Genomic DNA, 27,832 nt, shown 5'->3' on the forward strand with positions numbered 1-27,832 from the left:
TCCGTATATTTATATATTTCCGAAATCACATTGTATTTATAGAATGACTATTAAAAGTCAGCGAGTGTCAGTAATGTTAATGTGGTTATGTTAGTAATACACCGAGTGCTAATATAACAGCTTTAAGATGCATTTGTAGATATTATTACGTGTTTTACCATCTTTATGGTGCTAGCTTAAAGTTACGGTGTAAACGTAAGCTTATATTGTAGTAAAGCTGTTACTGTTTAAACGATGTTAGCACAGAAATATTCGCTTCTGTCATGACTGATGAAGTTACTAGTTAATAAAGTTTTCAGTAAAGTGTTTAATCGCAGCCACAGATTGACAGCAAATATCTCGATTAGCTTCAGTGCATCTATAATAAATATGTGCAAGTTTCAGTGCTTCGTTTAAACTGTATGATACTTATACTGATCCAGGGTCAGTGTAAAATACAATCCTAGCTGTGTGAACAAAGCCTGGCTCCTTTAATCCTGCATGACAAACCTCAGAATGCAGGTTATTATTACTCTTTCCTGCTGGCACACCTGTCACACCTGAGAGTCAGCTAGAAACTTACAGTGACGTGGACATCATGCAAAGACTGCCAGACTCTGTAATACTGCAAATGATCAGTGACTCATGTTAACACTAAACTTTAAACGGTATCTCTGTGTCTCTCTGTGTGTGCTGAACATTTAGGATTGAGTCAGGCTGCATCAGCTGAAGCTGTTATTTGTATATATCAGTATTTTTTTCATTCAGGTGTGGGGAAAATACGTAAGACTGCAGTGAAGCGATGTACCAGATTAATCCCTGGCCAAAGGTATCGTACTTAAATCAGACTACTGATCCAGCCACATCAGCCTTTTGTGAGGTCTGTTTAAAGTAGACTAAAAATGAACTGCAGGTTCCTGAGAGGTGGACTGTGAGCACAGAAACACATGTTCATACATACAGCTGCAGCAAACTTACATTAATTTTAAATAGATTTGTTACTCTGATGTCTGTCTCTGTGTTTGTCCTCTGACAGACTGGTGACCTGTCCAGGTGTGCTCTACCTATGACTACTGGGACAGGCTCTAGCCTCTGTAAAAGAAATTTTCTGTTATTCTCATTTAAAGTATTTAAGTGCTTATGCATATGCTTAGTTGTGACACTGTTATAGACTGTTCAGTGAAAGTTTCTAAAACTAGATGAACTTACTTCAGCGTCAGCAGTTTGAGAAAACAACTCCCTTTACAGGTGCTGATAAGGCCAAGGGCACAAAACAGCATAACCATTGATCCGTTAGGTTTCATAGCGAGACACGTGAAGTGTGGTAGGATCAGTTTGTAACTTCCTCCCTCTTCCTTGGAATGCATAAAGGAGTAGGAGCACAACTTCTGTGGCAGCGCTGACATGACTGAACTGTGATGTTTGATGTGTGTTGGCGTAGTAATAAATAGCTTGATCACAGCTCTTTCTGTGTTGCAGACTTTATTTAAAAAATTCCACGACACCCCCCACCCTCCCACTGTGAACCTGAATTGAATATTCAGAAGACATTTGTTTAAATAGTTCTACAAATCTGAGCTGTTGGTGTGTCCTTGGATTGTGTGGTAATAATATTAGAGCTAGCAATCTTTCTTACTGAATCTCTACTATGAGTCATGTTACCTGAGATTAATTCTATGTTTACCTGTCAGCCTGGACAAATGTGCTGTGTGAAGGAAATTAAATTAAATCAGATCTGAACTGCGTACATTTAAGGAACCTGTTCATATTTAATTGAAATATGAACCAGTGATTTTTTGATTGCTGATTCCAAGAGAGTCTTTGTGGAAATCCTGTTTGGCTTTTTGTTATTTTAATTCTCTTCTCTGTTTTCCAGAACAGTTCTCCACAGTCGCTGTCCACATGGGTCAGTGGGACCAAGAAGCACTCTGCTAATGTGTGGACTCTGACCAGCAACATCCAGCAAGACCCAGACAGCGTTTTCTATCTCCCAGCTGGAGTTTTTTGTTTGTCTGTGACTGGAGAGTCAGATTTTTGTTGAGCTTCACACTTGCAGAGGTAAGTCAGTTTGCAGAGATCCCTCCCACCCTGGCTTTTATGTCCTAGATTTCTTATCTGAAACAGTAATATTTCAGTGACTGCTGCTTATACCACAGGTTAATACACGCTACTGATCCCTGATAGGAGAATCATCAATTTTGGCAACAAAGAAGCCTGGTGGATGTTTGTTTGCAGTCTGATGATGGGACATCATGCTCTGCATCTTCAAAGTTTGCCCCCTCATTATTATTCATACCCAGTAATGTGAAGTATGCTTATATCTACTATAACTGAACCAACCTGGTGCTCTTCATTTATGGAGGCTGTTGAGTCTGAATGTTGGATGTTGTGTATCTCGTGTTCTCTGGGCTTCGTTGTCCTCAGTCTTTTTGCAGGATCAGAAAACAAAACCAGGAGGCGTGTAAATGTTTCTTCTCCATGATGTTTCTTCAAATGTTTCTTCTGGATGATGATAAGACTGTGACACGGGATGCCACCTTTGGTCTTGTGATGAAGCAAAGCTCAGGAAGAAGTGGGATTAAATGGTACCCACATGTGTGCTGCTGAGAAGGATGTACAGGGGCACCTGCAGCCAAATCCAAGCTTCAGGTTAGTTGTAGTTGCAGAACGCTATAGGACTGAGACAGCTGAGGCATCAAATGTTTGATTAAACGGATGAAAAAGAGAAGTTTTTTCCCTATAATTATCACTTCTTAAAATCTGTAGCAACTTCAAGTCTGTCAGCGTGCTGAGCATGCTCAGAATGTGACAATATATTTTTGTTCAATATTTAATTTCTTTCAGTTGCAATTGTTAAATGAAAAAAAAATAAAAATATATTCTTATAATTTAGCAAACTAATTTATCAAAAAATATATATACATATATCTGTATTAGTTTTAATAAATTAATTTGACACCTGTATTGAAAATACCATATTGTATTCATACAGAATCAGTATGGTATCATTGTTTGTCTGCTCACTGATTGTTGAAACTAAGAGCTACTTTGATCTGTTTAGATCTAAAGTATCCAAAGTTGAGCTCTAATGTTTCTTCACCCCTGTGTGTGTGATATCTGATTTCCTACATGCTGGCAGAGCAGCAGTTTGTGCTCACAGATGGTGACGGTGTGGAGAGACGGTGGTGTTTCCTCAGAAGAACCAGCAGAGTCACAAAGGACACCAGTCCATCTCACCACCTTGACTTGCTGACTGATGTTCGTCTGCACTGCACAGAGGAAATCAACTGACCGAGGTTTGTCCAGTGACGTGTTATGAAATGTATATTTGTTTTATGCTTACAGATATGTTTTTCTTGACAGAGGCTCTGCAGAGGTTAGACAAAGCAGAGAAAATATGTGCTTTACATTTTACTGTGATTTATTGAGATATTTGTTGCCTGATGTTCAGCAGGAATGGAGAAATAGAATCAAAGGGAGATGTTTTTGATGTTTTTGTAATGATGTAAGTAAATCTTCAATATTATTTATTTGCTTGGTTATATTAGGAGTGTTTCTGAGTGAGGGGGAGAGGAGTCATCATCCAGTTTAAGTGACGTAGATCAGTGGATACACTTGTCTCCCCTTTAAAGGAGACAATCCAAGTCATCCTTAAATGTTAGTGCTTTCAAATACACAAACATTTTTAAAGGACAAAAATGAACATCCAACTTTGACTGTAATACAAAATAAATCTTTGCATGTGTGTTTTCAAACTCTCAGATGGGCAGGATATCAGTCTTGGACTGTCTAACCTGCCGGAGCAGCACTGAATGACCACCACACATGAGCATGTTCCTGCAACATTCAGCATCTGATCTGTCATCTGTGTGCTTCTGCTTTTGGTAAGTAGAGTTACCCAACTCCAGTAACTCTAAACACATGCCATCCATTTCTAACGGCCTGGTTACTTCCTGTCAGTTACTTTAGAAACCATGTGGTCACCTGACCTAACACTGTTTCTTCTTCTTCCCCTTAATGTTCAAGTGTCAAATGTCCAACAGCTGGAGAGGAAACTACACCAGTGTACTGGGATGTTTCAGCAACACGTGCCAGATGCTGTTCCTTCATGGTGACATCACCAGAGACAGCCCCACCCACCTAAGGACCTCGCCATTGATCATGATGATTATAATGATGACAGCGAGCGGAACTAAGACTGTAAAAATCCACGACCACAATTTTTCTTTCTAATTATTAATGAATACTGAGAGCCTCTTTCTGTGTTTTGTCTGTTTTGGGGTTGTTGTTTTTTACCTCATTTGTTACTAACAAAGTTCACCAAACTCACACAGTTTACATTCTGTATGTTTCCATCTTTACCAGCCACACTCTAACTGCATTTAAGAAAATAATCCTTAGAAATCGTCGTTTTTCTCTTTCGTAATTGATGATAATTCAGTGAATATACTGCGCTGCTTCCTTTTATTGCGTCACACATTGCTTTAAGTTTTTCAGTGTCCAGTTATTTTTTACGGCTGTTTGAATTCTCTGTATGTTTGACCCTGTAGACTGTTTGATGGACTGCTTGTCTTCCTGTTTGTTACCGCCGCCTGTTTTTGACTAAAGATTTGGATTTCTGACTTCAACACAGCCTCTGCGTGTCCTCCCTTTGTGTCCTCTTCCTCTGTGAATGTGTTGCATGTGTCACAGATTCATTTTATTAACAGTTTTCACACAGTGAGTTGCATCAGCATTCATCCACAGCACATTTCAGAAGGATTCAGATTAATACAGTGATCTTATAGTCAGAATTATCCTGACAGACTGCCACTGTAAATTATCTTTCATCAGGTAAATTTTCAAATAAAGTCAAATAAAGTTCAGTATTTCAAAGCAGGAGTTATGAAGAATCATACTGGCATTAGGACTAATAATATGTACTTACAAAGTCAAAGTTTTTTAATTATGCTAGAATACTGGAAGACAATCAACTTTTAGTGTTTTCCGCATATTAATTATTCCGAAATAGAGATGGTGACCCTAACTGTACAGAAGCACACTAAACAACTGACAATCTAACAGACATCATTGGCCTGAGCTGTCATGCACAGTGAGTCTGATCCTTTGCTGTGAGAGTCTGACAAGCATGTTTCTGGTCAGTTTGGAAGAAATAATATCACAATGTTGATCTTTTTTTCCAATATTCCTTCTCTTTTACAACATAAACTGTGATCAAAGCTACTTATGTTCACAGCATGTAATAATACTGACAGTCCAGGGCATTGTGGTCTGTTGAGCTAGGGTTAGGGTTAGCAATTCAGACATATGTAATCAATATTAAACGTCTCTGACGTGGGCCACTGTCCGCAGTGTTGGGAAATCCATACCAGGCTGGAACGAGTCAAGGTAGGTGAGCATCCACGAGAAGACACAGCAGATGCATCCTACTAATACTGACAGGACCAGGAGACTCCAGAAACCGAGCATCTTCTCTTCAGTGCCATCCTCTCCTGTCACCCTCTCTGCCCGCAGCTCTTTGAGTATGGGGTAGATAAGGGCGCAGAGAAAGCCTCATTACTAATTTATATTATAATTCAATTTTCATGAAATATTCATATTCAGTATTGGTCCTTTTATATTATAACCACGTATCCACCCAGGCTCATGGTGGGGCAGGGCTCTGTCCTGGGATGCTTGAGTACAAGGTAATGTACACCCTGACCAGGTATCCAGTCTGTCAGAATTGTTTTCAATATTTGGTTCAAAAACATGAGTGACAACAAAAATCCAACTAGGATTCTTGCATATGATGAATGAAGTCTGTCTTTGACTGTATTGTCCAGCTGATCCATCAAACCCCCAGCAGGTGAACCTTATTCATGACATAACACGGCAACAATGTAAAAAATTAGACAGCAACAGTCTAAATGTAAAGTGCATTCTAAACTCCTCTTCAATAAATTATATGCAAAGAGTCATTCAGGACTGTAAAACGTGAACTACAGAACCCAGAGTATTCATCATTAAATCTCTGGTTGCTTCATTTTTCTATCTATCCTATATCAGATACTTTAAAGGTTAGGTTAGGTAAAGTTGCATTCTCATGGTGAGGCAAAGTGCTTTATGTGTGTGTGTGCGTGTCATGAACGGCTATAAAAGGCCTATAATTAAAGAACAAAGCGGGGTTTGAGTTCGAGTTGCGGCAGACTGTCACTACTTGTAAATGGAACGCAGCCTTCCTACGGCGGACAGCTAATAACAGGAATCGGACGCGGTCCACCCAAGTCCACAGCAACCACCATAGCAACCGCCTAGCATGACCTTAAAAACATATTCTGTCTTCATAACTATCAAAAACATGAAATGATTTGCAAAGTGTTTAAGTGTTACAGCTGCAGAGAGCTATGGCGGTATCTTTGGAAGCTGTTTACATAGCTAATAATATACGATGTAACCATGGAGACAGTCAGTTACGTGAGCTAGCGGTGCATGTTTACTACAGTGAATAAGGTGATTGCGTGCACAGCGTCCACACGCTGCAGGGGGTAAAGACATTACTTCAATATTGTTTTATATTGATATATATTTGCCTTCTGTTGACCATCACCTCAGGTTCACCATTACAGTTTCAGCATACAGATGCACACTGTCTAAATATCAACACATTCAAAAACTTATGTCTCAGAAATAAGCACAGCTGTTCATGTTTGTCATTAGAGTTTTATTTGTAAGAAAATTATGAACTTCATATTGTGTATCAAATAAAAGAACATTTCACAACTCTGAGTCAACAGAAACAGGTAACAGAAATGTCTCTAATGTAGACATGTAGAGTGTAGCGTAAGCATTAAAAGATCATAAAGGAAAAACTAACATTTATGTGAAACTAATTGTAATAAAAAAAATGAACAGGTGGTTTATAGATGTAAAAGAAAGAATCTGAAAACAACACTTTTTTGGTCTAAGTGATCAAAGTAGAAAACAGAACTGATGTTCAAAAACAAACCGTAGCTGCACTAATATTACACATCTCCATTGTTGTGGTGAACAGACATGTTGCTTTTAAAACCACATGCAGTGTGTGACCGTGACTGTTCACTGAGACCATGAACGCCACTTCGCTGAAGCCTTCGCCTTCTTCTTCTTCTTCTTCTAAAATGGAAGCAGAAGGAGCACGAGCTGCTTTGATCTACTGAAAGGAAAAAGCAGAACATCTGAGCTGAAACCAGTCAGCTGAAATCATTAAGACAGGAACAATCATTCAATGCAGTGTCTCAGGTGGCTTAGCCTGTTACAACTGTTGATACAAGCTAAATACGGTTAACACACAGTGTCAGGGAGCTCCAGTGTGGGAACTAGTGGCTTTAGGTTTGTAGTCATTTAACTTTCATCCATTCATTCATTTAATTCAGGAGGAAGAAATGTCAGGTTGATGCAGGCTGGTTACATGCATTTGGTCCCATGCTGTCTTTAACTAAATGACTTGGTTCATTTTATGGCTGGGCTGTACGTGGGGTTATATCATGTTATTTGGGCAGGAGTACCTGTCCCCTGTTAGACTTAGAAAGTTTCTCCATAAGTAGAGTTTCTAACTCTTCTAGCACATCTGTTGCTGACAGCTTTTTGGTGGCTCTTTTTACCCCACACTGGTTGTGAGTGTGTAAATAGCCCCACTAGTTCTTTTGGGTTGCAGTTAACTTGGGAGGAAGAGGTAGGTCTGCCATGACTAGATGAATAACAATTATCTGGGATACATAAATTTCATAATGCATGCATATATCTCTCTAAACCTGGCCTGAGGGCTGCCATTTTTTACATTCAGTTATTTCTTTGTTGAATCTAAATAATGAATGTGTTACAGTTAAACTGACACTGATCAGTGTAAATGGCTCATTGGGACACAGAAACCTTTAAATTAAACCCTATCACCTGATATCGAGTGTCAAACAATATCAAAGCTGTAAAAGCTGTTTACAGTCAGAATTTATAAAGCTATGATTGTAAATAAATTCAAACAAGTGAGCTTTTCTCTTTGTGCTGAATATCAACACTGTGATTTCTTAGACTGCAAGCTTTACTTTAGCACAACCAGTTGTAGAAGCTGCCACTCCAAATGTCTTTTGATAGCAAGAAAAAATACCTTTTCAGTACACGGCCTGAAGTTCTTCTCTGACATCTTCTGCAATCGGCTTTGTCTGCTGGTTTGAAGACAATAAACCACAAAAAGATGATTTAGTCACTTTGTCTGCGTCATGCAGCTCGAATGTGTCGTGTAACGATGTTGAATAGCCGTCGTTATCCCTCTGCTGTGTCAGTAGGATTGTACTGTACAGCATCTCACTGATATGTGAGGAATGCTAATGTAACACGATAACAGACTTCCATCATTAAAACATAAAGGACAGGAGATATTTACATATTTTTATATTTATATTACATTTTATAGCTGACGGATATTACTAAATAGATAGAATTTACTAAATAGCTGGATGAACATGAAAAATATGTCTATAATAACAAATGACCATGAGAGCCAGTAGAATTAATTCAACTGGACACTCAAAAGATGTCCTTAAATGCTCTTTAAGTGGCAGAACAAACGAACAAACAGTTAATTGCTTACTTGAGATGAAATCTGCTCAGCTACTTTGAAAACAGCTTCTAAGTGGTTCCTCCTTTAACAGGATGACTGCTCAGGGGTAAGGCCATCATGCAATCCAGCAACCTTTATGGTTCTGCTTTGATTCACCAGGAACTATTAGGGAAACCTTCCAGCGCCTCCTGTGAAAGACACAGGCATAAACACACAAACATTTATTAACATGTTCCACAGTCTTCCAGTTTGATTTTCTCATCCTGTGGACAACAACGTACATGGATGCAGGTTTATTGTTAACTTTTGTAAGGTTTATTTAGTGAACATATCCAGCTGCAGCTCCACTGTGATCCTGAACTGGATAAGCACTTAAGAAAATGTGTCAATAAATGGACATACATCAACTTACTATATTTATCCAAACAGACGGGACCAATAATGCTTCACTGAGTTAGAGACTTTAACAGTCTCTTCTATGTAAGAATGTCTCGTGCTGATATACCTGCAAACTTGACAACAAAGGTTTTTCAGACTACATTTAGCTGTCCTCTATGTCAGCTCACACATTTACATTCATGTCACGCTTATTTCTGCTTTCCCATTTTATAATTATTACTTACATTTTGATTAGATACCTTGAGTTTGTAAATGATCAGATTACATAATTGGAATACAATGTATCCAATTCAGGGTTGCGGGAGGATGAAGCCTATCCCAGCTGATACAGGACAAAGACAGGCTGCCAGTTTATTGCAGGGCTAACACAATATGTGTAACAGAAAATCCACTTAAATGTTTGATATTTCTTATAATAATCATAATTATGACTATTATTTAAAGGTTTCTTTATAAATACATTTTGATTTTTTTTATAACACCTAAAATCCAAACCTGAGCTGTTTCAGATTCTGACCTCTGACCTCAGTGACCTGGCTGTGTCCTCACTGCAGCTCCCTCTTGGAAGTACGTCTGCTTCTTGTCTACCCCTAGTGTTGACCGCCTGCCCTTGATATCACGTACTGTACCTGAGGAACAAAAAAGGACAAACACTTGCCTTCATTTAAGAAGTACATTCATACAGAGGTAATCTATGGAAACACACTAGTTCACCCTTTGGGAGAAATCAGTTCCTGTGAAACATTTCTGTAAATGAACATCATGTGGAGAATGAATGAAATGAGTTCTTCAGGTGACTCAGCAGACCCACACTGACAAATGAAATCTAGTTAAACTATTAAGCATATTTGCTCTTCTGAAATCTGTGTTAAACAACAACAAACATAAATTAGTAACAAAAATACAGCTGAGTAGAGGCTTTACAAACCACCAGCAGCCATAATGCTAAATTTTAATCTTCAAATGTTTCTGAGCCGTCTTCAACCTGCTTTTAACACATTAAAGTCCCACAGTCAATGCAGCCTGACTCAATCCTAGATGTTCAGCACACAGAGAGACACAGAGATACCGTTTAAAGTTTAGTGTTAACATGAGTCACTGATCATTTGCAGTATTACAGAGTCTGGCAGTCTTTGCATGATGTCCACGTCACTTAGGGTTGCCAACCGTCCCTTAAAAAACGGAATCGTCCCGTATTGAGAAACAAAAGTACACGTCCCGTATTGAGCTAATAAGGGACGCACTTTGTCCCGTAATACAGTGAGAATCAAAAGTAGTCTATAAATGTTTATGGAATTAACGCTTTGTTTGAAAACATAATTCCCAGCCCCTCTCCTGCTTTGTGACCAATGAGCTGACAGCACACTTATGACAATTCGAGTATGACAATTCAGATTACCGCTCATCTCATTGGTCGAGGAAAGGTCGCTTACGGAGAAAATACCGGAAGACAACAGATGACCACAACAACAAGCATGGCCAACAGGGAAACAAACGCCGACACTGCGGTGCAAGTCTCGGACGACACTACACCTAAAGCTGGGCAGACACTGTGCGATTTTTTTCAGTCACGTTATTCAGCTCCTGCTCAAACTGCACGATTGACTCGCAGGGGTTAGAAGTTGGTAGGTCACAATGCAGGGTCTGACACTATACCGCCCGATGCTCTGATGCGACCTGAGTGCTCACACTGTGCCTCCATAAAATGAAGGTTATAACAGAAAATCTGTCGCTTGCTCTCTCTCTCTCTCTCTCTCTCTCTGTCTTTCACTCACACAGACACACCACCGCCATCAACTTTGCTAAATTGCTAATGAAAAACATTGATCAGGCAGCTGTGATTGAGCAGCAGTGTAGATCCAACTATTTTCACGGTTGTTGTGGTCGTGATAATTTTGTGATGCCACATCGAAAAGGCTCGGATGAGCTTTCCAAAGTTCTACAAGTTGTGCCTCCATCGCTTGTGTCCAGATCACACGCTGCACAGCCGTGCTGCTCCATCTTTTTCGCCGACGTTTACGTGTTTGCGCGTGAGCAGTGTGAGCGGCTGTGGTGACACCCTCACGAGCGATTGATGATCGGGAGCTGGTCGTGAGGTGTTAATCGCTTCTCGTTACCCCACGTATACTACACGATGCACGATGAAGGCCAAAATCGGGCCGATCACCAAATCGGTCGCACGACTCAAAAATCGTCTCAAAATGGGCCAAAAATCGCACAGTGTAAGCCCAGCATTAGAGCAGCAATGTTTGTTCCCCTCAGAGAAAGAAAAAAAAGGCTGCAAAAGTACAGGGAGGAATGGGAAAAGGAAAATACCTGGCTGGGAAAATGCACGATAACACCTTTAAAGCGCACTGCACTGTGTGCCGGCGCACTTTTTCCATAGGCATGCTTCTAGTGGTGGGCACATGAAGAACATGAGGGGCGTGAAAGCTCGGGGAACACTTAACCAATTTTTTGTCCACCAGGCCACGGCAGAAGCAGATATGGTATGTAAACACTGGTTGTTGTTTTTTTAAACCCTCTGGTTAAGGTTAATATGGGCATGTGCAGTGAATATCAGCGCTATGTGGCCAGAAGTGTGATAATATAATTTATTTTGTGTAATAAACAACTGCAAGGATAGATGATTACAACAAATAGATCACTAATACATAAAAGCAATACATAGATTAATAATGATGATGACTTATGATGCGTAATCATGGGAACAAGTGGGTTTACAAACAGGAGCAGCTGATTAGCATTAGAAAAGCTGAAATAATACCTCAACTGAAGCCAATTGTACTAAATGCACTATATGTGCACTGTTACAAGAATATTTTTCGTTCTATTGTTTTCTATTAATTTATATAATTTTAAGTTAAGCAGGACAGAGTTCTTTTAAAGAAAGATTTACTTATATTCTCAAAGGTTAAGCATGACAGGCTTCTGTTTAAGAAAGAGACCTGTTTTACTGTGTTAATGTTGTCATTTTGAGCTAAAAATAAATGGCTAAATGATCATTTGTTTCCCATATGGTCATATCACAAAGAATATGCATCTGCTTAAATCAAATTCAAGTCAAATGGTTAAAAAATAATTTCCCACACAAAAAAAAGAGCTACAAAATTCACCACACTGGGAAGGGTGAACGAGGTGTCCCTTATTTATTTTTCAGGGAGTTGGCAACCCTAACGTCACTGACTCTCAGGTGTGACAGGTGTGCCAGCAGGAAAGAGTAATAATAACCTGCATTCTGAGGTTTGTCATGCAGGATTAAAGGAGCCAGGCTTTGTTCACACAGCTAGGATTGTATTTTACACTGACCCTGGATCAGTATAAGTATCATAAAGTTTAAACGAAGCACTGAAACTTGCACATATTTATTATAGATGCACTGAAGCTAATCGAGATATTTGCTGTCAATCTGTGGCTGCGATTAAACACTTTACTGAAAACTTTATTAACTAGTAACTTCATCAGTCATGACAGAAGCTAATATTTCTGTGCTAACATCGTTTAAACAGTAACAGCTTTACTACAATATAAGCTAACGTTTACACCGTAACTTTAAGCTAGCACCATAAAATGACCAAGCATTTCAGTATTATTTATTCAATTTTTTGTGTGGTTTTCATTTAACCTTTTCAAAGTCACTGTATACAGACTCCAACATGTCGCCAAAAAAAACACCAACAAAGACAAAAAGATTATGCTGCCTCTCCTTCGTGGCCTAACCGGCCAATTTTTCCAGGAGAAATTTTCCGAGGCTGGGCAGTTTCCACAGAGGAAATTTCCCTGGCATCTGTTCAAAGGGCATTACAGGAAAGTTGGAAGGGAAACTCCGACCTACAGAACAAAATTAAACAAATTGAAGAAGAGAAGCTTCAACTAGAGGAGAAGTGCAGACAAATGGAAGCACGAAATAAAGACCTGGAAGGAAAACAGCAACGCCAGTATGACATAAAAATTATTAATGAGGGCTGGAGAATAAAGTTTGGTCAAGCACGAGAGCAGATTGTGCACCTGATGAAAGAAAACAAGAAAAAGAGCGCTGAATTAAAAGAAATGTCTGCCCAGCTTCAAAACAAGAAAGCTACTACTGAGGAGATGCAATGGGATCTCAAAGACATGGACCAAAAGAATCAGGTGCTCCGAGGAACGCTCGAAGAAGCTGTAGAAAAAATTGAAGAAAACCTATAACAGAAGGATGAACAGGACATAACGCAAATAGAAATGCAGCACAAACTCACAGGCATGAAGGAAAAATACAGAGCGCTAAAGGTCACGCTTGATGAAACACTGCACAAAAATGAAGAGCTTCTTCAAGAGAAAGAGCAACAGGAAGAAGAAAAACGTATTCTCCAGGAATTTGAGAGAAGAAATCTACAACTGCAAGATTTTTTTAATAAATTGAAGGACAAAACACCTGAACTGGAAGGAGAAAAGGAAAAATGACGCTCAGAGATGCAGCGTAGGTTCAATGGAATAGAGAGAAAAAACTCAGATCTCATTAAGGGGAGGCCGTTGAACTTCAACAACTTGAAGCGCGAATTAACTAAATTGCAGGCAGAAAATCAACAACAAGAGAAAATAAATGAAGACCTGCAGCGTACAATTCAAGAAATCCAAAGGGCATTGCAGGAAAGTCGGAAGGGAAACTCCGACCTACAGAACAAAATTAAACAAATTGAAGAAGAGAAGCTTCACTTAGAGTAGAAGTGCAGACAAATGGAAGCATGAAATAAAGACCTGGAAGAAAAACAGCAACGCCAGTGACATAAAAATTATTAATGAGTACTGGGGAATAATGTTTGGTCAAGCACGAGAGCAGATTGTGTTCCTGAAGAAAAAAAACAAGAAAAAGAGCGCTGAATTAAAAGAGATGTCTGCCCAGCTTCAAGACAAGAAAGCTACTACTGAGGAGCACCTGATTCTTTTGCTCCATGTCTTTGAGATCCCATTGCATCTCCTCAAAAGCAGCTTTCTTGTTTTGAAGCTGGGCAGACATTTCTTTTAATATATTTTAGTATAGTTTTTGAATTGAAGACAATAAAGTTTTGTGATGTGTTCGTAAATGTCCCTGAATCCAAATCACATGTTTTTGTGTATACCCTACCTACCTACCTTCATGAAGGAAATATGATTTTTTTTGTTACTATTTACACAAATGTTTTAACCTCCATACTTACAGTCACTTGTTTTAACTTTAACCCATTAAATGTATTTTTTTTTTTTATATCCTACATTAATTAATTAATTAAAACATCTTAAAATTGTCTGTGCACAAGTAGTAAACAAGAACATTGGTACTGGTAATGTTAGCTATTCTTTTATTGACAAAAACTATAAACTCTAACAATAGAGTCTAAAATATAATGACAGCATAACTCACAAATGCAAAAATTGGAACAAAAAATGGAAAGCTTAAGTCATGTTAAACCTAAATAATGATTACTTTAAAAATGAGTCAGCAAAATATCCCTGACTTATCTGGATACACACCAGTTTACAAATAAATTAACAATTATTTCTAAATAAAAATATGTCTTTTGAAAGACATTATTTTAATTAAAAAAAAAAATATAGGCTTTAATATTTATCACAGAAATATCAAGGCAGTTTCGCCATCTCCAAAGTCCAAACTCCACATGAAGCCTGAAAGAAGTGCAATGGCTGCACTTGCTTATTTTTCCCTGCTTTTGAAGTTCTTTCTCCCACAATGCACTGCAGTAGTTAACCCTCTGGGGTCCAGGGTATATATGGCCGTTTTTGACTACTTTTGTTTTTTCATTTTGGCATACTGTATTAGCACAATTGATTCAAATCCAGACAAAAAAAACATAAAATCTGAGTTTAAAAAAAGTTATATTTTTTACCGTAAAAACCACAAACATGTTTAACAAATCATTTTAATAACTTGAAATGCAAACAGAAATTGTACATTTTAAAAATTGTGCATAGGTTTTGCAAACAACAAAGTAAAAAGGTGCGATTTAAAAAAATGCAGCCAAGGCGTTTTTTTATATAACCATTTAAAACTGTCTAAATTCTTTCATCTGTAATAAAATGATCAGTGTGGCTGCTCTACCAGGTGTAACAATCAAGTTTAACATCCATGAAAATAGAATTTATTAAATTTAACGTGGTTAGAAGTAAGCAGGAAGTTAGCTTGCTAGTTTCCACCTAAACATAATAAACCATGCTCTGACTGAGAGATTTCTGAAAAAATAAAATGTACAGCTCTGCTATCACTTCTGACATAAATGAAGACAGAAAACTAAACAGTAGTGACGTTTGTGGGGTTACTGAAGTTGGACTAGCTGGTATATAATGATGTGCTACGTGATCGCTAGCGGCACATCTATGTTAGCATAACATAGGATGAACGCTAACTTTTTTCCACTCAGTAAAAGTTAATATGAGGGATTTAGTTTTTATTGTGAAAATGATAAACGTTTAAAATTGGTGACAAATAAAAAATAGTGGCTTTGGCTAAAATAAGATCAGTGGATTGGCAAACAGCAAGAAAACACTTTTAAAAAGGGGGGGCAGCTCATTGAAAAAGGCAGGAAAGGTTTTACATTTTTCTCTGCTGATAAAGACCTTTCCCATAGCTATTTGAATTACACCAAAGTAGTAAATAAATGATTAAGTGATAGAGATCTTCCTGTTATTTCACAACTATAGAAATTTCTGATTTTACAGTGATTAAAGAGCTCTCTTTTTTCATTATAAGACAGTGTGAGTAATGAGATATGTGAACCTTGAACGCTGTTTTTTCATTGTAGGTACAGAGAGATGAAAGAGAAAGCTGAAAGTACTGCAGTGATTGTGTTCATACTCAGGAGTCAAACTGGGCTGGAACGAGTGCAGTGTGTTGTAATCAGTGAAATAAACTGCAGATTTACACATGTAATGTGACAATGTACAGCAGGATGTGGAAAGTAGTATGCATGCCAAATATCCTTGGGCAAGATACTAATCCCAAGTTGTTCTCCGATGTGTCCATCAGAGTATGAATGGCATATACATGTGTGTGACTGCTACATAGAAAGCACTTATGCAGAAAAATGAATTGGTGTGAATGAGGCAAGTTGTATAAAGCGCTTTGAGTAATAAGAGTAGAAAAACGCTGTATAAGAACCAGTCCATTTACCATTAACGTGGAGAAATCACAGTGACTGTGGTGGTCAGTGAAAGGTTACATCAAGTGTAGCAGAGATTAATTTATATTTAAGTTTATAGCAACTTCATACTGTCTGGTATAAAGACAATATACAGAAAAATGTTGGAACTCAGCCCAGATATGAAACATCTGCTTACATTTTGTTGAATTCACTTGTGTAAATCCACAAATAACAGCAGGTCAGCCGATCACAGCCCATTATTATTGTGAGCTATTAGTATTTTCCCCACGCTGAGCCACTACAACAGATCCTAGTGTTTCCACACTTTGTTCTTTAGAACTAGAATTTAGCTTCGATGATCATTTGTATTGTCATGTACTAATATTATATTAGTTTTATATTTATATCGCTGAAAGTCGAGTTACTTGAGCATAAAAATAGATGGTAGATGTGTCATTCAAAGACCTTCTTACTTTGATTTCAGAGACTGTAGTTTTTCACTTTAACTTGAGTAAAGAAGTTGACTCAGTACTTTTACTAGATTATTTTTTTAACACAAGTATCTGTACTTCTACTTAAGTGCAGGAGATGGGGTGGAGGAGGGCCAGACAGTAGACCAACCTTACCTTAATTCCATTATGGATGAGAAGTACTGTGTTAGCTAGGGCTCTGAAGTTGTGGGACTTGAAATACAAGACGCCGGCTTTTGAGCTTTCACCTTCCTGCTCCTATGTCTGGCCTTCCTGACAGCAAGAAGACTGACTCCTCCTTTACCATTTTGAGTAAAATCCTTTCTGCTTGACTCTGTCCTCTGCTTCCTGAAGTACAGAAAGGCTGAAAATGTTAGGTGGTAAATCCTCCTTTGCACTACAAAGGACACAGAATTCAGTTTTAGTAGCTAAGGTTATCAATGCTAAAATGAAAATTTCTCCAACTTTGAGAATGATGACAAGAGCAAGAGCAGTAGAACCATATTAAAAGCAGTATAGCTAATACTATATGCAAACACCACAAGCATGTTTCATGCCTTTGCACAAACGATAACAGCAGCAGACCCATGAACACTGCTGACGGCCCGCTGTGAGTACACGAGGATAGAAAACCTCCTGCAGCTGCCCCCACTGTCACCCCCAACCTTCCTACATACTCCATACTTATCTGCAACTTGTCCATATTGATCTGTAGCTTTCCTGTTGCATACCCCTACTGGCCCTGCCACCCCATCAGAGCTCCTATGGTGGGACTTGTTGTGTGTTTGTATCCCATGAGTTTCTGGTTGTCAGCCAGTAGCTCCAGGGACTGAAAAAAAAACAATTGCAGTCCCTCTCATAAGCAGACCTCCTGGAGCTCCAAACACCAGCCCAATGCAGATGTGGAAATGAGTGATGCCAGCTCTGAGGATTAATAAACAGGTCACACTGTACAGAAGATTCATTGAGTGTGAATGTGTGTATTTGTGTCCCACATAGATATACTGTAGACTTATTACTGAAAACACCAAAGTGTCTTCGCAGACCTCTGTAAAACACAATAACAACAGTAGCTTTTACTTTCATCCAGTAAATCTGTTCTGAAATGACTCAGAAAAAAGCTTTAGCTTAAGCTTAAGTTCACCTGTTAGAGTCCAATATTTTCCATTTCAGTGGCTGGCAACAAAAGAGTTTTTAATGAATAGAAGATATTTATACAATGTATTAAATCCTCCATGATCAATATTGTAGATTCTAATTAACATATAATTAAAAGCACCGCGTTCCAATGTGGCCATCATCATTATGCTCATCAGTAAATAATAATTTAGTAAGCATGTCTTCTTCATTTAAGAAGCACATTTCCCTAACCACAGCTAGCTGCTAATATCTGTGCATTTCATTCCTGTTTTGATCACTGTTACATTATTATATTGAAATTTCATTTCATTGAGTCTTTGATTCTTGTTTTTACTTGATTAAAAATGATTATTCTAATGATGAGCTCAGGTTTGAAAACGTTCCTTCCTGACAATGTCAAGCCTTATTAAACCTCTTGACACTGTCATAAAGAAAGTTTTGCTGGACCGGCTGAGTTAAGATCAAAGCCGGCTGTATGTGGCCCATAAGTTTGACGTCTGTGCTCTAGTGAATTTTCTGGTTATGACATCGGTGATATGCAGTGACATTCATCAAACAGGAGAGGTCAGCATGCGGTTGAATGCAAAGCTGCTTAGGCGTACCGCCTCTAAAGTTCTCAGTGAAAACCTTTCACAGAATAACAGGTTAAATTAGCCTGTGTGTCACTTCAGCCGTTGTGGTGACTGTATAGATAAAACACACAAAAGTGGCATCTGCATACTGATTTAGAACAAATGAGTATTTTACTTTCAACAGTAAAATTGAATGTTATGAGGAAATTAGTTCTCTATATTCAACACTAAATCCGTCTTAAAAATTACTCAGATTTATGTCAAAAGTACAGGTTTACTAAGCTAATGTAACCTGAGAGTGAGAGATATGTTAGCTGTTAGCCCCGTCCTCCAGCGCATGAAGCAGGTGTAGAGGAGATCCTGGCTCCAGACATCCAGAGACCCCCAGAACACAAGAGACCAAGGAAGACCAACAGAGGGGCAGCCGTGCCACTCTGAGAGAGCCCCAGATGAGGGGTCACTCAGCAGCCGCGGAGCAGAAGCCAGGGGGGGGGGTTGCAGTGACGTGCCCGTGAGCTCCGCCGGCAGCCAGCTGTGCCAGAGTGACCGAGCCCCAGGCCCAGAGGCCGAGGGCACCCCACCCCCCAAAGGGGCCCGAGCGAGCCCAGGCTCCAGGCCCTGACAAGCAGCCACCAGGAGTGAGCCGGTGCGTAACTGGACGCCCATCCCCGGACACAAAGAACCATCAATGCACCGATGTCTGAGGGTGTCTGCCAATGGAAGGGGGAATGGTGGGGGGAGATAGACCTCCATACCTTGGAGGGCCTGAGATGTCCCTAGAGAGGTGGCGTCTGATACCCGACCTGACATATAGACACAGACAAACAGGCACACACACACAGATACAAACATCCATTCCCACCCTCATGCTCTCATATGCAAATACTCAGCACTCACCCAACGTGGAGACAGACATAAATAGACACTGTACACTCCCCAAGCGTACCCTAAGCCCCAGGTCTACGTACCCTTGCCCCTAGAGGGGGAAACTGCACCCAGACCCAGGTGGTGTTACCCTCTTCCCTGGGGTGGAGAGAAGCAGACAGTCCCGACTCCGCAGCAGCAGGGAGGCCCCACATTCCAGACCCCAATGGGACGGCCAACTCCTCCTCCCAGCCCAACAAAACTGAAACAAAACTGAGCTACTGCCAGACAAAGCCACAATTCTCCCTTCAGCTTGGTGATACTCTTTATAGGTTGTGGAACTTTTTAAAGAAACTGAAAGCATTCAATTCCCCAAAATGGATTCTCTTTTGCACATATTAAGTATTATTTAATCAAAATTCATGCTTTATGGTTTCCAGCAGCATTCAGCATCCTCATACCTCTTTCCTAAAACAGGTTCTGACGATTTGTCAGAAATATTTTAACCGTCAACAGCAGCCAGTATGATGGTGTCAGTTTCTGGCAGCACAGCAAACAAGGTGTCTTAGAACGGAATGTTGTCCTGCAAACATTTGTGGATACACCTCCTCATGGTCGGATAAGTATGCACTCACTGCCCTTCTGGCTTGTTCTGTATAGACTCACCTGACAGCTTGACGGTTGAGAAGAAGTGATAAGAAACGAGAAATAAAGTAAGATTAGTCAAAGGTATTTAAAGAAGACCTGACAAAAGAAGAGAAACTAAGCACGAACAAAAGCAGCTACCCGTCTCACCACCACGGATCATGTCGCTGTCAAAGCCAGAGGACCAGCTAGCCTACGAGCTGAGCTGTCCCATCTGCCTTCAGCTCTACTCGGACCCGGTGGCTCTCCCCTGTGGGCACAACTACTGTCTATCCTGTATCCGCAAGACTATTGACAGCACGGATAAGACTGGCAAAATCCTGCCGCGCTGCCCAGAATGTCGTGAGGAGTATCCTGGCACGGATAACCTGCAGATAAATTTCAAACTTCGCAGCATCATTGAGAACTACGAGGCCACCGCGCTGCTGCTGAACATGCAAGCCGACTGCGTGGATACCAAAATGGAGGTTTTCTGCGATCAGTGCATAGATGAGCAGTCGCCCGCCGTGAAGACCTGCCTGAAGTGTGAGGTGTCTCTCTGCTCCAGACACCTTCAGAAACACCACGAGAAGGAGTTGTTCAGGACCCACCCCGTGGTGGAGCCCACGACGGAGCTGAGAGTGAAGGCCTGTGCCATCCACCAGCGTCCCCTTGAGTACTTTTGTTCCAACGACATGATGTCTCTGTGCACCACGTGCGTCGTAGAGGGCCATCACAAGAGCCACGACGTTCTCACCTTTAGCGTAGCTGAAGAGGAGATGAGACGAGCGCTGGAGGCCCGAAATAAGGTACTTTTGACTGCATTAACATCTTAACATTTTACCTACTGTTATATTGTAGCATTATATATTAGGAAGGGGGGTTATTATATATATGTATTGATAAATAAATTGATAACCTACAAAATGTGGGCATATCTGGGTCAGCTGAGCATGCACAAAAGTGAAAGTAGTGCTCAGACAGTAGACTGATGAATAAAATATTCAAGTTATACAAATGCATAATTCATGTTATAAAAATATGTGAATCCCATCAGGGAACTTACTGTTGAGAAATGTCAAAACCTGAAAATCCTGTAATATAATTTTGGAACAATGTTTAAAAGACTATGCTCTATGCACATGGGACATAGACATGGGAACCGAACTTGTTTCACATATAAATTAAGGGCTTGGCACCTCAGTGACTCACTGCCATTTTTGAGGAGTGGTGAAGATCTGGAATGCAAAACAAATCTGTCTGATAGGAATAACCTGATGACCTTTGGCAGAGTCTAAGAGAGTACACAGTTTCGTGCTATACATACAATTCAAAAGTGCAAAGTCAGACTGTTGAATTTAATATTTTGGACCAGAAAATGATCAAACTTTGATGGAATATGATCATATATTACTTAACATTACAGAAAACATTTACAGTACCATATATATGTATATATAGATCTGTTTTCTCTACTTGTTTTCCGAAAGCCACTAACGTGAAAAGGGCATCCAGTTTTTCCAGATCCGAAATCTTTTATGCTTATACACAATAGAAAGAATCCTGTTGTGTGAAAAACAAAAGATCTTAAAACATATTACATGTGTGTTTGCAGGTCATTTCTAGCAGACTGCAGCTGACAGAGGGACTCCTGCAGAAGACAGCAGAGGATCAGGGAACCTCTGAAGCTGCAGGAGAAAAAATGGTCAGCAAGGCTGTGACAGTCATGGACAGCATAGGTGCTCTGGTGGACAGGTAACCTGCTGCACATTTGCTGCTAGTAACACTGCCTTAAAAAGTAGCAGGTGGTGTAATTAAGCAAATGCAGTGACCAAAGATGCACTTAAAGGCTTTGAAAACACATTTCCCCAATTACAGTCTGAACTATATGAGGTATGAATGCACGCTCAACAATCTCTCATAAAACCAAACACACCCTGTTCTGATAGAATATCCTCACGAATCTTTGACTTTAAAGCACTTGATAAAAATGTTTGCAGGTTTTCATTTGATTTTTGTGGTTAAACGTTAAACTCTACAACCATCACAATGTAAAAATAGATGGAATGATTTCTCAATAAAGAACAGGAATTATCTGTTTTTCCCAAATGCTTTAAAAGTCAGCCAGTTTTCGTGCACAGTATGTTTTCAAACAGCAAGATGACAAATGATATTGGCTTTAAAAAGGTGTGGAAAACCCAGACTGCATATTTCAGAGGTGGTAGAACAGAGTTCCTTCAGGAGCTTCTCTCTGACAGGATGTGCTTCATATTTTCAGCAGCAAATAAAAATACAGACCAAAACTCAGGCCCCTCAAAGAATGTAGTAAGCATGTATGTAATTAATGCAGTTTATCTGCATTTTAGGCCTACCAGTGTCTGTTTTGTGGGGCAGATTCAAGGGTGTCTGTAACACCCTAATACTTTAGTAAGTTTCAAGAAAACATTCAAGAAGGTATATCTTCGGAAGGAAGGAAGACTGAAATGTAGAGCTCAGTCACATTAGTGAGGCTGTGTGTGAGCTAGTTGTACTTTAAGTTAAATAAAAATATTGAGCATGCATAGCAGCAATTTTCCCAGGGCCGAGGGACTCTTGGAGGAGTTTATTATGTCATAGGTCAAAAATTAATATGTGGACATTCATGGTTGGAACTTTCTGGAAGTTCAGGAACTTCTGGGTGTGCCTCTGAGCACATTTCTTATCATTTAAGTAGCCTACCAGCAGCATTTCAGCCAGTTTCATCTCACACGCATTTTCTCAGTACCAGGTATTTATTGAAAGAACAAAAACAAAAAAACTCACATACATAATCAGATGCTATCTGTTTAGCATTTTTGTTTGATTTTTAAAAAACTATTTGGCTAGCTGGCTAACCTTATCTAATTAGCACAGATTATAACTTAGATTGTTGAATATTTTCTGAGCTTTGTGATTATTTCTCATTGTATGGATGCAATGGATGCATGTACAACTTTAAAGCAGACACAGTGATGAATCGATCTACCTGACTCTGTTTAGTAACATCACGATAATAAAAGGAATAAAACTGACCAGTCCGCTTCACTTGTGTGCTGTGATACAGGTACAGGGATCGCCTGCTTTTGCTGTTGGAGGAGGAGAGAGGACAGCGCCGCAAAAGCTGGCAGCTAGGCGTGAGTGCACTTGAGGAGCAGCAGCAGCAGCTGATGGAGGCCCAAAAGAGTGCCACAGAGGTCCTCAATGAGAAAGACACATGCATCTTTATACACAGGTACAGAAATCTGCCCTGCTATTACAATTAAAAAGAAGAAATATATAGAACAATGTAAAAATGACAAGAAAAGTGAAAGTGATGCAGTATTCTTACTGATAAACCGACATGTAATTGTTTATTACCCATGGCATGTGGCTAGATGAGTGGGGTAAGTAATAATAAATCTTTGCTCTCCAGGTTCATGCAGATTGAACAAAAGCTGAGACATGTTGTCACCAGTGCCATTTCCTCCAACATCCCCTCAAAGGCTCCACTCAATAATATGTGCCTGCAGGGAGGTCTCAAAACCCAAGACTTCTGCACAGAAATGACCTGCCTCATGGATTCTCTTCATATCCTCCTCAACCCACTGGAACTCACCTTCAGCATCTTCACCGCCCACCCCAACCTGCTGGTGTCCAACGATCTGCGCACAGTGAAATACAGCTCCAACAAGCAGTCGTACCCGGAGCACCCCGAGCGTTTCACGAGTGCACCTCAGATCCTGTGCAGCCAGGGTTTCTCTGGCGGCGAGCATGTATGGGTTGTAGAAGTGGGACCCAATAGCATGTGGTCATTGGGTGTGTGCTACAAGAGCATTCCTCGCCGTGGTGACCACAGCCGTCTGGGGCACAACACTGTGTCCTGGAGGCTGCAGTGGAAAAACGGCAAGCTGACAGTGTGCCAGTGCTCCTCGAATGTGGTCCTTAAGGAAGTGACCACACCACCGGTCAAGATTGAGGTCGCACTGGATTACGAGGGGGGAACTTTGACGTTCCACAGCACCAAAGGGCGCAGGGAACACCTCCACACCTTAAAGGCTGTGTTTAAAGAGCCTGTCCACCCGGTATTCAGTATACTTTCAAACACACCAGACTCCTGGATCACACTGAGCAGTGGGATGTGAATACATCCTGCATAGAAATTGCTTGGGTAGTCAGCCAAGTAAACTGCCTTCCAGCTAACACAAAAACCCGCAATACGTCTGCTGCCTGGCATTGGTGCATTGTATAAATTTAGCATTACAATCACATGAGATTGTTTACAAAAATGTGTTATTCATGTTTTGGGTGTTTTAATAGAGTAGATTTATCAATACAGGCGCCTAGTACCTTTGTGAGATCTTGAGGCATAAATATTTATGTCACAAGATCATGTTTCCATTTTGTGTGTTTTGTAAATGTTACTGGAACGTGTTGAATGTTGTGTTTGCTCCCCATACAGTAAACACTGCTGTGCGCAGACGCTGACATTTAGGCATAAACCGAGACATGTTGTGTGTTTATTCTACAAATAAACTTATCTGGCAATGTTTCTGTGTGTCTTGTGACCAACTTTCTTTGTCTCAATACTTTTACGGGTGCATAGAAATAATCTATGCCGTATATAGCCTTTGATTGGCTGTTGATATTTCAGCCATTCAACTATGACCCTGGAGTTGCCAGGTGTGCCTGTAAATCCTTGATTTTTTTTTTAAAGTGATTAAGCAATTTGCATTTAATCTGACTTCCCCCAGAACACACATGTAATAATTTCTTATTAACAATTTCGTATTCACACGCAATGTTTTCATTTCCAACACACGATCTGACCTTTACACATGTGCAAAAGGAGGATGGTTCATGAGGAACCTGGCAACCCTTTCCCTTCTGTCTCACATTCTGTCATTGGGCAGGACAGCAACATTATTTCATATTAGAAACATTTTTCTCACCACGAAAGCTGTGCGTTTGCAGCAGAAGCATGGGTTCGGGAGAGAGTACAACAAGAAAAGTGTCCTTCGGTGTCGACGATGAGGACAGGGTCAGAATTCTCCGTGGAGTCAAGGTAATGCTAATTTAGCTAGCACTTGAGAAGCCATGTTAGCATTACTTTAATGTGTCGCTTAGCGCTGACTGGCTATTGTCAAATTAAGTTGTTGCTTTGTTCAAGCTATCAGTCTACGACTGGTAGAGTTTCACTGCTAAAATGAGGAGGTACAAAGGTAGGAAGAGGGTGGGACAGGTTGTTGGAAGAGCTGAAATATGTAACCCCAAACTCCATTTGTAATAAGGTGAAAATAGTAATGTTCCTTGTTTACAAGTAAAGGAATATATGTGGCAGATGCTCTAAGAAATATAGAAAACTTTAGGACCTTAAGGTAAATTCGGCATATACATTGCCCACCTAGCAGGAAAACTAATTACCCGAAATTAAACATTTTAGCTGTTACCTACTCGCTGGCATTTGCTAACAACGTTAACGTGTTAACACATTTAGTTTGCATTGAAACGTTAAAGTTCGCTGTTATCCTACTTGAACATGTCTGCTGCACAGTAAGTGTGTATCAAAGAAAAACGGGGAGAATTGTATAAATGTCATAACTACCTGACATGTTGGTTTAACTCAGCATATGTTTAACTAGAAGTGGATGGCTTCAAATGAGCAGATTTCAAACAAGGTTTGGTGTGGAGTTGACGCCTCTTTACAGTGTTGCTTTCACGTGCTGTTGGACATATAGAAAGCTTATACTTTTAACACAACCAATAGTAGAGCGAGTTAGTGTATGTAAGTGAAACACTAATGCAGTTGCATATATAACTAAATCGTCGTCTTCTAAAACAGGAAACGATAATGAACAAAACAAAACGACAAATAGAAATGATTTCAACAGGGTATAGGCATGTCTAGTTTTGCTGAGCTTTCGGTCACCTGTCAAGCGCTGACAAAACCAGTTAGATAATCATACACCTCCATGTTTATTTCTTTTCTGAACTCGTTTGTGGAGATTCTTGCATTGTCATAATGATGCAGATGTGTACTCGTTTCACCTTTAGCCTGTTGGCGTGTATGATTAAGTGGTAAATTAAAATTTACCATAGTTAAACTTCTTGCATGCACACACATGCAGAAAGTCAGCTGGTGTGGGTGTGTGCCTCCAAATATCCAGACATTATGAGGAAATGAAGACACCCTCAGATCCTGCAAAAACAACGACTGGAAATTAATACATTGCGGTGGAATGCAATGGCATGCAATGGAGTTAGCAGGTTTGTAAATGTAAAAACAGTTTTTATCTAGTGCTTTTCTACTCTAAGCACCCAAAGTGCTTTTAAAATCTTTTGTGAAAATGTCTGTAAGAAGAGAGCCTGCCTTGGTTGCACATTCAGTGTGACTCATAGAAATAGTGAGTCAGTGCTCCCTCCTGTGGTTTTTGGGGTAGTAGTACTTAAGGACTTCCCTGGATACACAAAGACACACACACACACATACAGGGAGTGCAGAATTATTAGGCAAGTTGTATTTTTGAGGAATAATGTTATTATTGAACAACAACCATGTTCTCAATGAACCCAAAAAACTCATTAATATCAAAGCTGAATGTTTGTGGAAGTAGTTTTTAGTTTGTTTTTAGTTTTAGCTATTTTAGGGGGATATCTGTGTGTGCAGGTGACTATTACTGTGCATAATTATTAGGCAACTTAACAAAAAACAAATATATACCCATTTCAATTATTTATTTTTACCAGTGAAACCAATATAACATCTCCACAGTCACAAATATACATTTCTGACATTCAAAAACAAAACAAAAACAAATCAGCGACCAATATAGCCACCTTTCTTTGCAAGGACACTCAAAAGCCTGCCATCCATGGATTCTGTCAGTGTTTTGATCTGTTCACCATCAACATTGCGTGCAGCAGCAACCACATCCTCCCAGACACTGTTCAGAGAGGTGTACTGTTTTCCCTCCTTGTAAATCTCACATTTGATGATGGACCACAGGTTCTCAATGGGGTTCAGATCAGGTGAACAAGGAGGCCATGTCATTAGTTTTTCTTCTTTTATACCCTTTCTTGCCAGCCACGCTGTGGAGTACTTGGACGCGTGTGATGGAGCATTGTCCTGCATGAAAATCATGTTTTACTTGAAGGATGCAGACTTCTTCCTGTACCACTGCTTGAAGAAGGTGTCTTCCAGAAACTGGCAGTAGGACTGGGAGTTGAGCTTGACTCCATCCACAACCCGAAAAGGCCCCACAAGCTCATCTTTGATGATACCAGCCCAACCAGTACTCCACCTTGCTGGCGTCTGAGTCGGACTGGATCTCTCTGCCCTTTACCAATCCAGCCACGGGCCCATCCATCTGGCCCATCAAGACTCACTCTCATTTCATCAGTCCATAAAACCTTAGAAAAATCAGTTATTTCAGAGATATTTCTTGGCCCAGTCTTGACGTTTCAGCTTGTGTGTCTTGTTCAGTGGTGGTCGTCTTTCAGCCTTTCTTACCTTGGCCATGTCTCTGAGTATTGCACACCTTGTGCTTTTGGGCACTCCAGTGATGTTGCAGCTCTGAAATATGGCCAAACTGGTGGCAAGTGGCATCTTGGCAGCTGCACGCTTGACTTTTCTCAGTTCATGGGCAGTTATTTTGCGCCTTGGTTTTTCCACACGCTTCTTGCGACCCTGTTGACTATTTTGAATGAAACGCTTGATTGTTCGATGATCACGCTTCAGAAGCTTTGCAATTTTGAGACTGCTGCATCCCTCTGCAAGATATCTCACTATTTTTGACTTTTATGAGCCTGTCAAGTCCTTCTTTTGACCCATTTTGCCAAAGGAAAGGACGTTGCCTAATAATTATGCACACCTGATATAGGGTGTTGATGTCATTAGACCACACCCCTTCTCATTACAGCGATGCACATCACCTAATATGCTTAATTGGTAGTAGGCTTTCGAGCCTATACAGCTTGGAGTAAGACAACATGCATGAAGAGGATGATGTGGACAAAATACTCATTTGCCTAATAATTCTGCACTCCCTGTACAGATACACATGCAATAGAGGTTCAGTGATCCTCTATTAATGGCATGTTTAA

The 27,832-nt window shown here is 40.0% G+C and overlaps 2 protein-coding genes and 2 long non-coding RNA genes across 8 annotated transcripts in view; 3 read left to right on the forward strand and 1 right to left on the reverse strand.

The window, feature by feature from the left end:
- The first annotated feature begins 1,433 nt into the window (after window positions 1-1,433).
- Window positions 1,434-4,935, forward strand: LOC146364254 (uncharacterized). Of its 3 annotated transcripts, XR_014799106.1 has the most exons (5): window positions 1,434-2,628; window positions 3,119-3,275; window positions 3,528-3,636; window positions 3,742-3,863; window positions 4,006-4,935. It is a non-coding gene; the product is annotated as an uncharacterized LOC146364254 (long non-coding RNA). The 3 variants fall into 3 exon arrangements; XR_014799104.1 differs by having other exon boundaries at window positions 3,528-3,863; XR_014799105.1 differs by having other exon boundaries at window positions 3,124-3,275; window positions 3,528-3,863.
- A 1,674-nt stretch (window positions 4,936-6,609) lies between these two features.
- Window positions 6,610-10,128, reverse strand: LOC146364255 (uncharacterized). 2 transcript variants are annotated; one of them, XR_014798993.1, is made up of 4 exons: window positions 9,471-10,128; window positions 8,585-8,742; window positions 8,102-8,159; window positions 6,610-7,153 (listed from the first exon to the last, which is right to left on the reverse strand). It is a non-coding gene; the product is annotated as an uncharacterized LOC146364255 (long non-coding RNA). The 2 variants fall into 2 exon arrangements; XR_014798992.1 differs by lacking the exon at window positions 9,471-10,128 and having other exon boundaries at window positions 8,585-9,447.
- Window positions 10,129-11,351: 1,223 nt separating this feature from the next.
- LOC146364256 (E3 ubiquitin/ISG15 ligase TRIM25) lies at window positions 11,352-24,281 on the forward strand. Its single transcript, XM_084917978.1, has 4 exons — window positions 11,352-20,544; window positions 21,351-21,490; window positions 22,818-22,985; window positions 23,166-24,281. Exons 1-4 carry the CDS (start codon window positions 19,918-19,920, stop codon window positions 23,872-23,874), a joined length of 1,644 nt encoding a protein of 547 aa, XP_084774104.1. The 5' UTR covers window positions 11,352-19,917; the 3' UTR covers window positions 23,875-24,281.
- A 290-nt stretch (window positions 24,282-24,571) lies between these two features.
- LOC146364257 (MICOS complex subunit mic25a-like) overlaps window positions 24,572-27,832 on the forward strand; it is a 74,693-nt gene continuing 71,432 nt past the window's right edge. Inside the window, exon 1 of one of the 2 annotated variants that reach the window (XM_084917979.1) lies at window positions 24,572-24,794. In XM_084917979.1, the coding sequence (XP_084774105.1) occupies window positions 24,711-24,794 (84 nt within the window). In that variant the 5' untranslated portion in view covers window positions 24,572-24,710. The remainder of the gene's footprint in view (window positions 24,795-27,832) is intronic. The other variant, XM_084917980.1, reaches the window with a different exon arrangement.

The sequence above is a fragment of the Perissodus microlepis genome, chromosome 20 (genome assembly GCF_051167445.1).
Source record: "Perissodus microlepis isolate ML-2025 ecotype Zambia chromosome 20, ASM5116744v1, whole genome shotgun sequence".
Taxonomy (NCBI): domain Eukaryota; kingdom Metazoa; phylum Chordata; class Actinopteri; order Cichliformes; family Cichlidae; genus Perissodus; species Perissodus microlepis.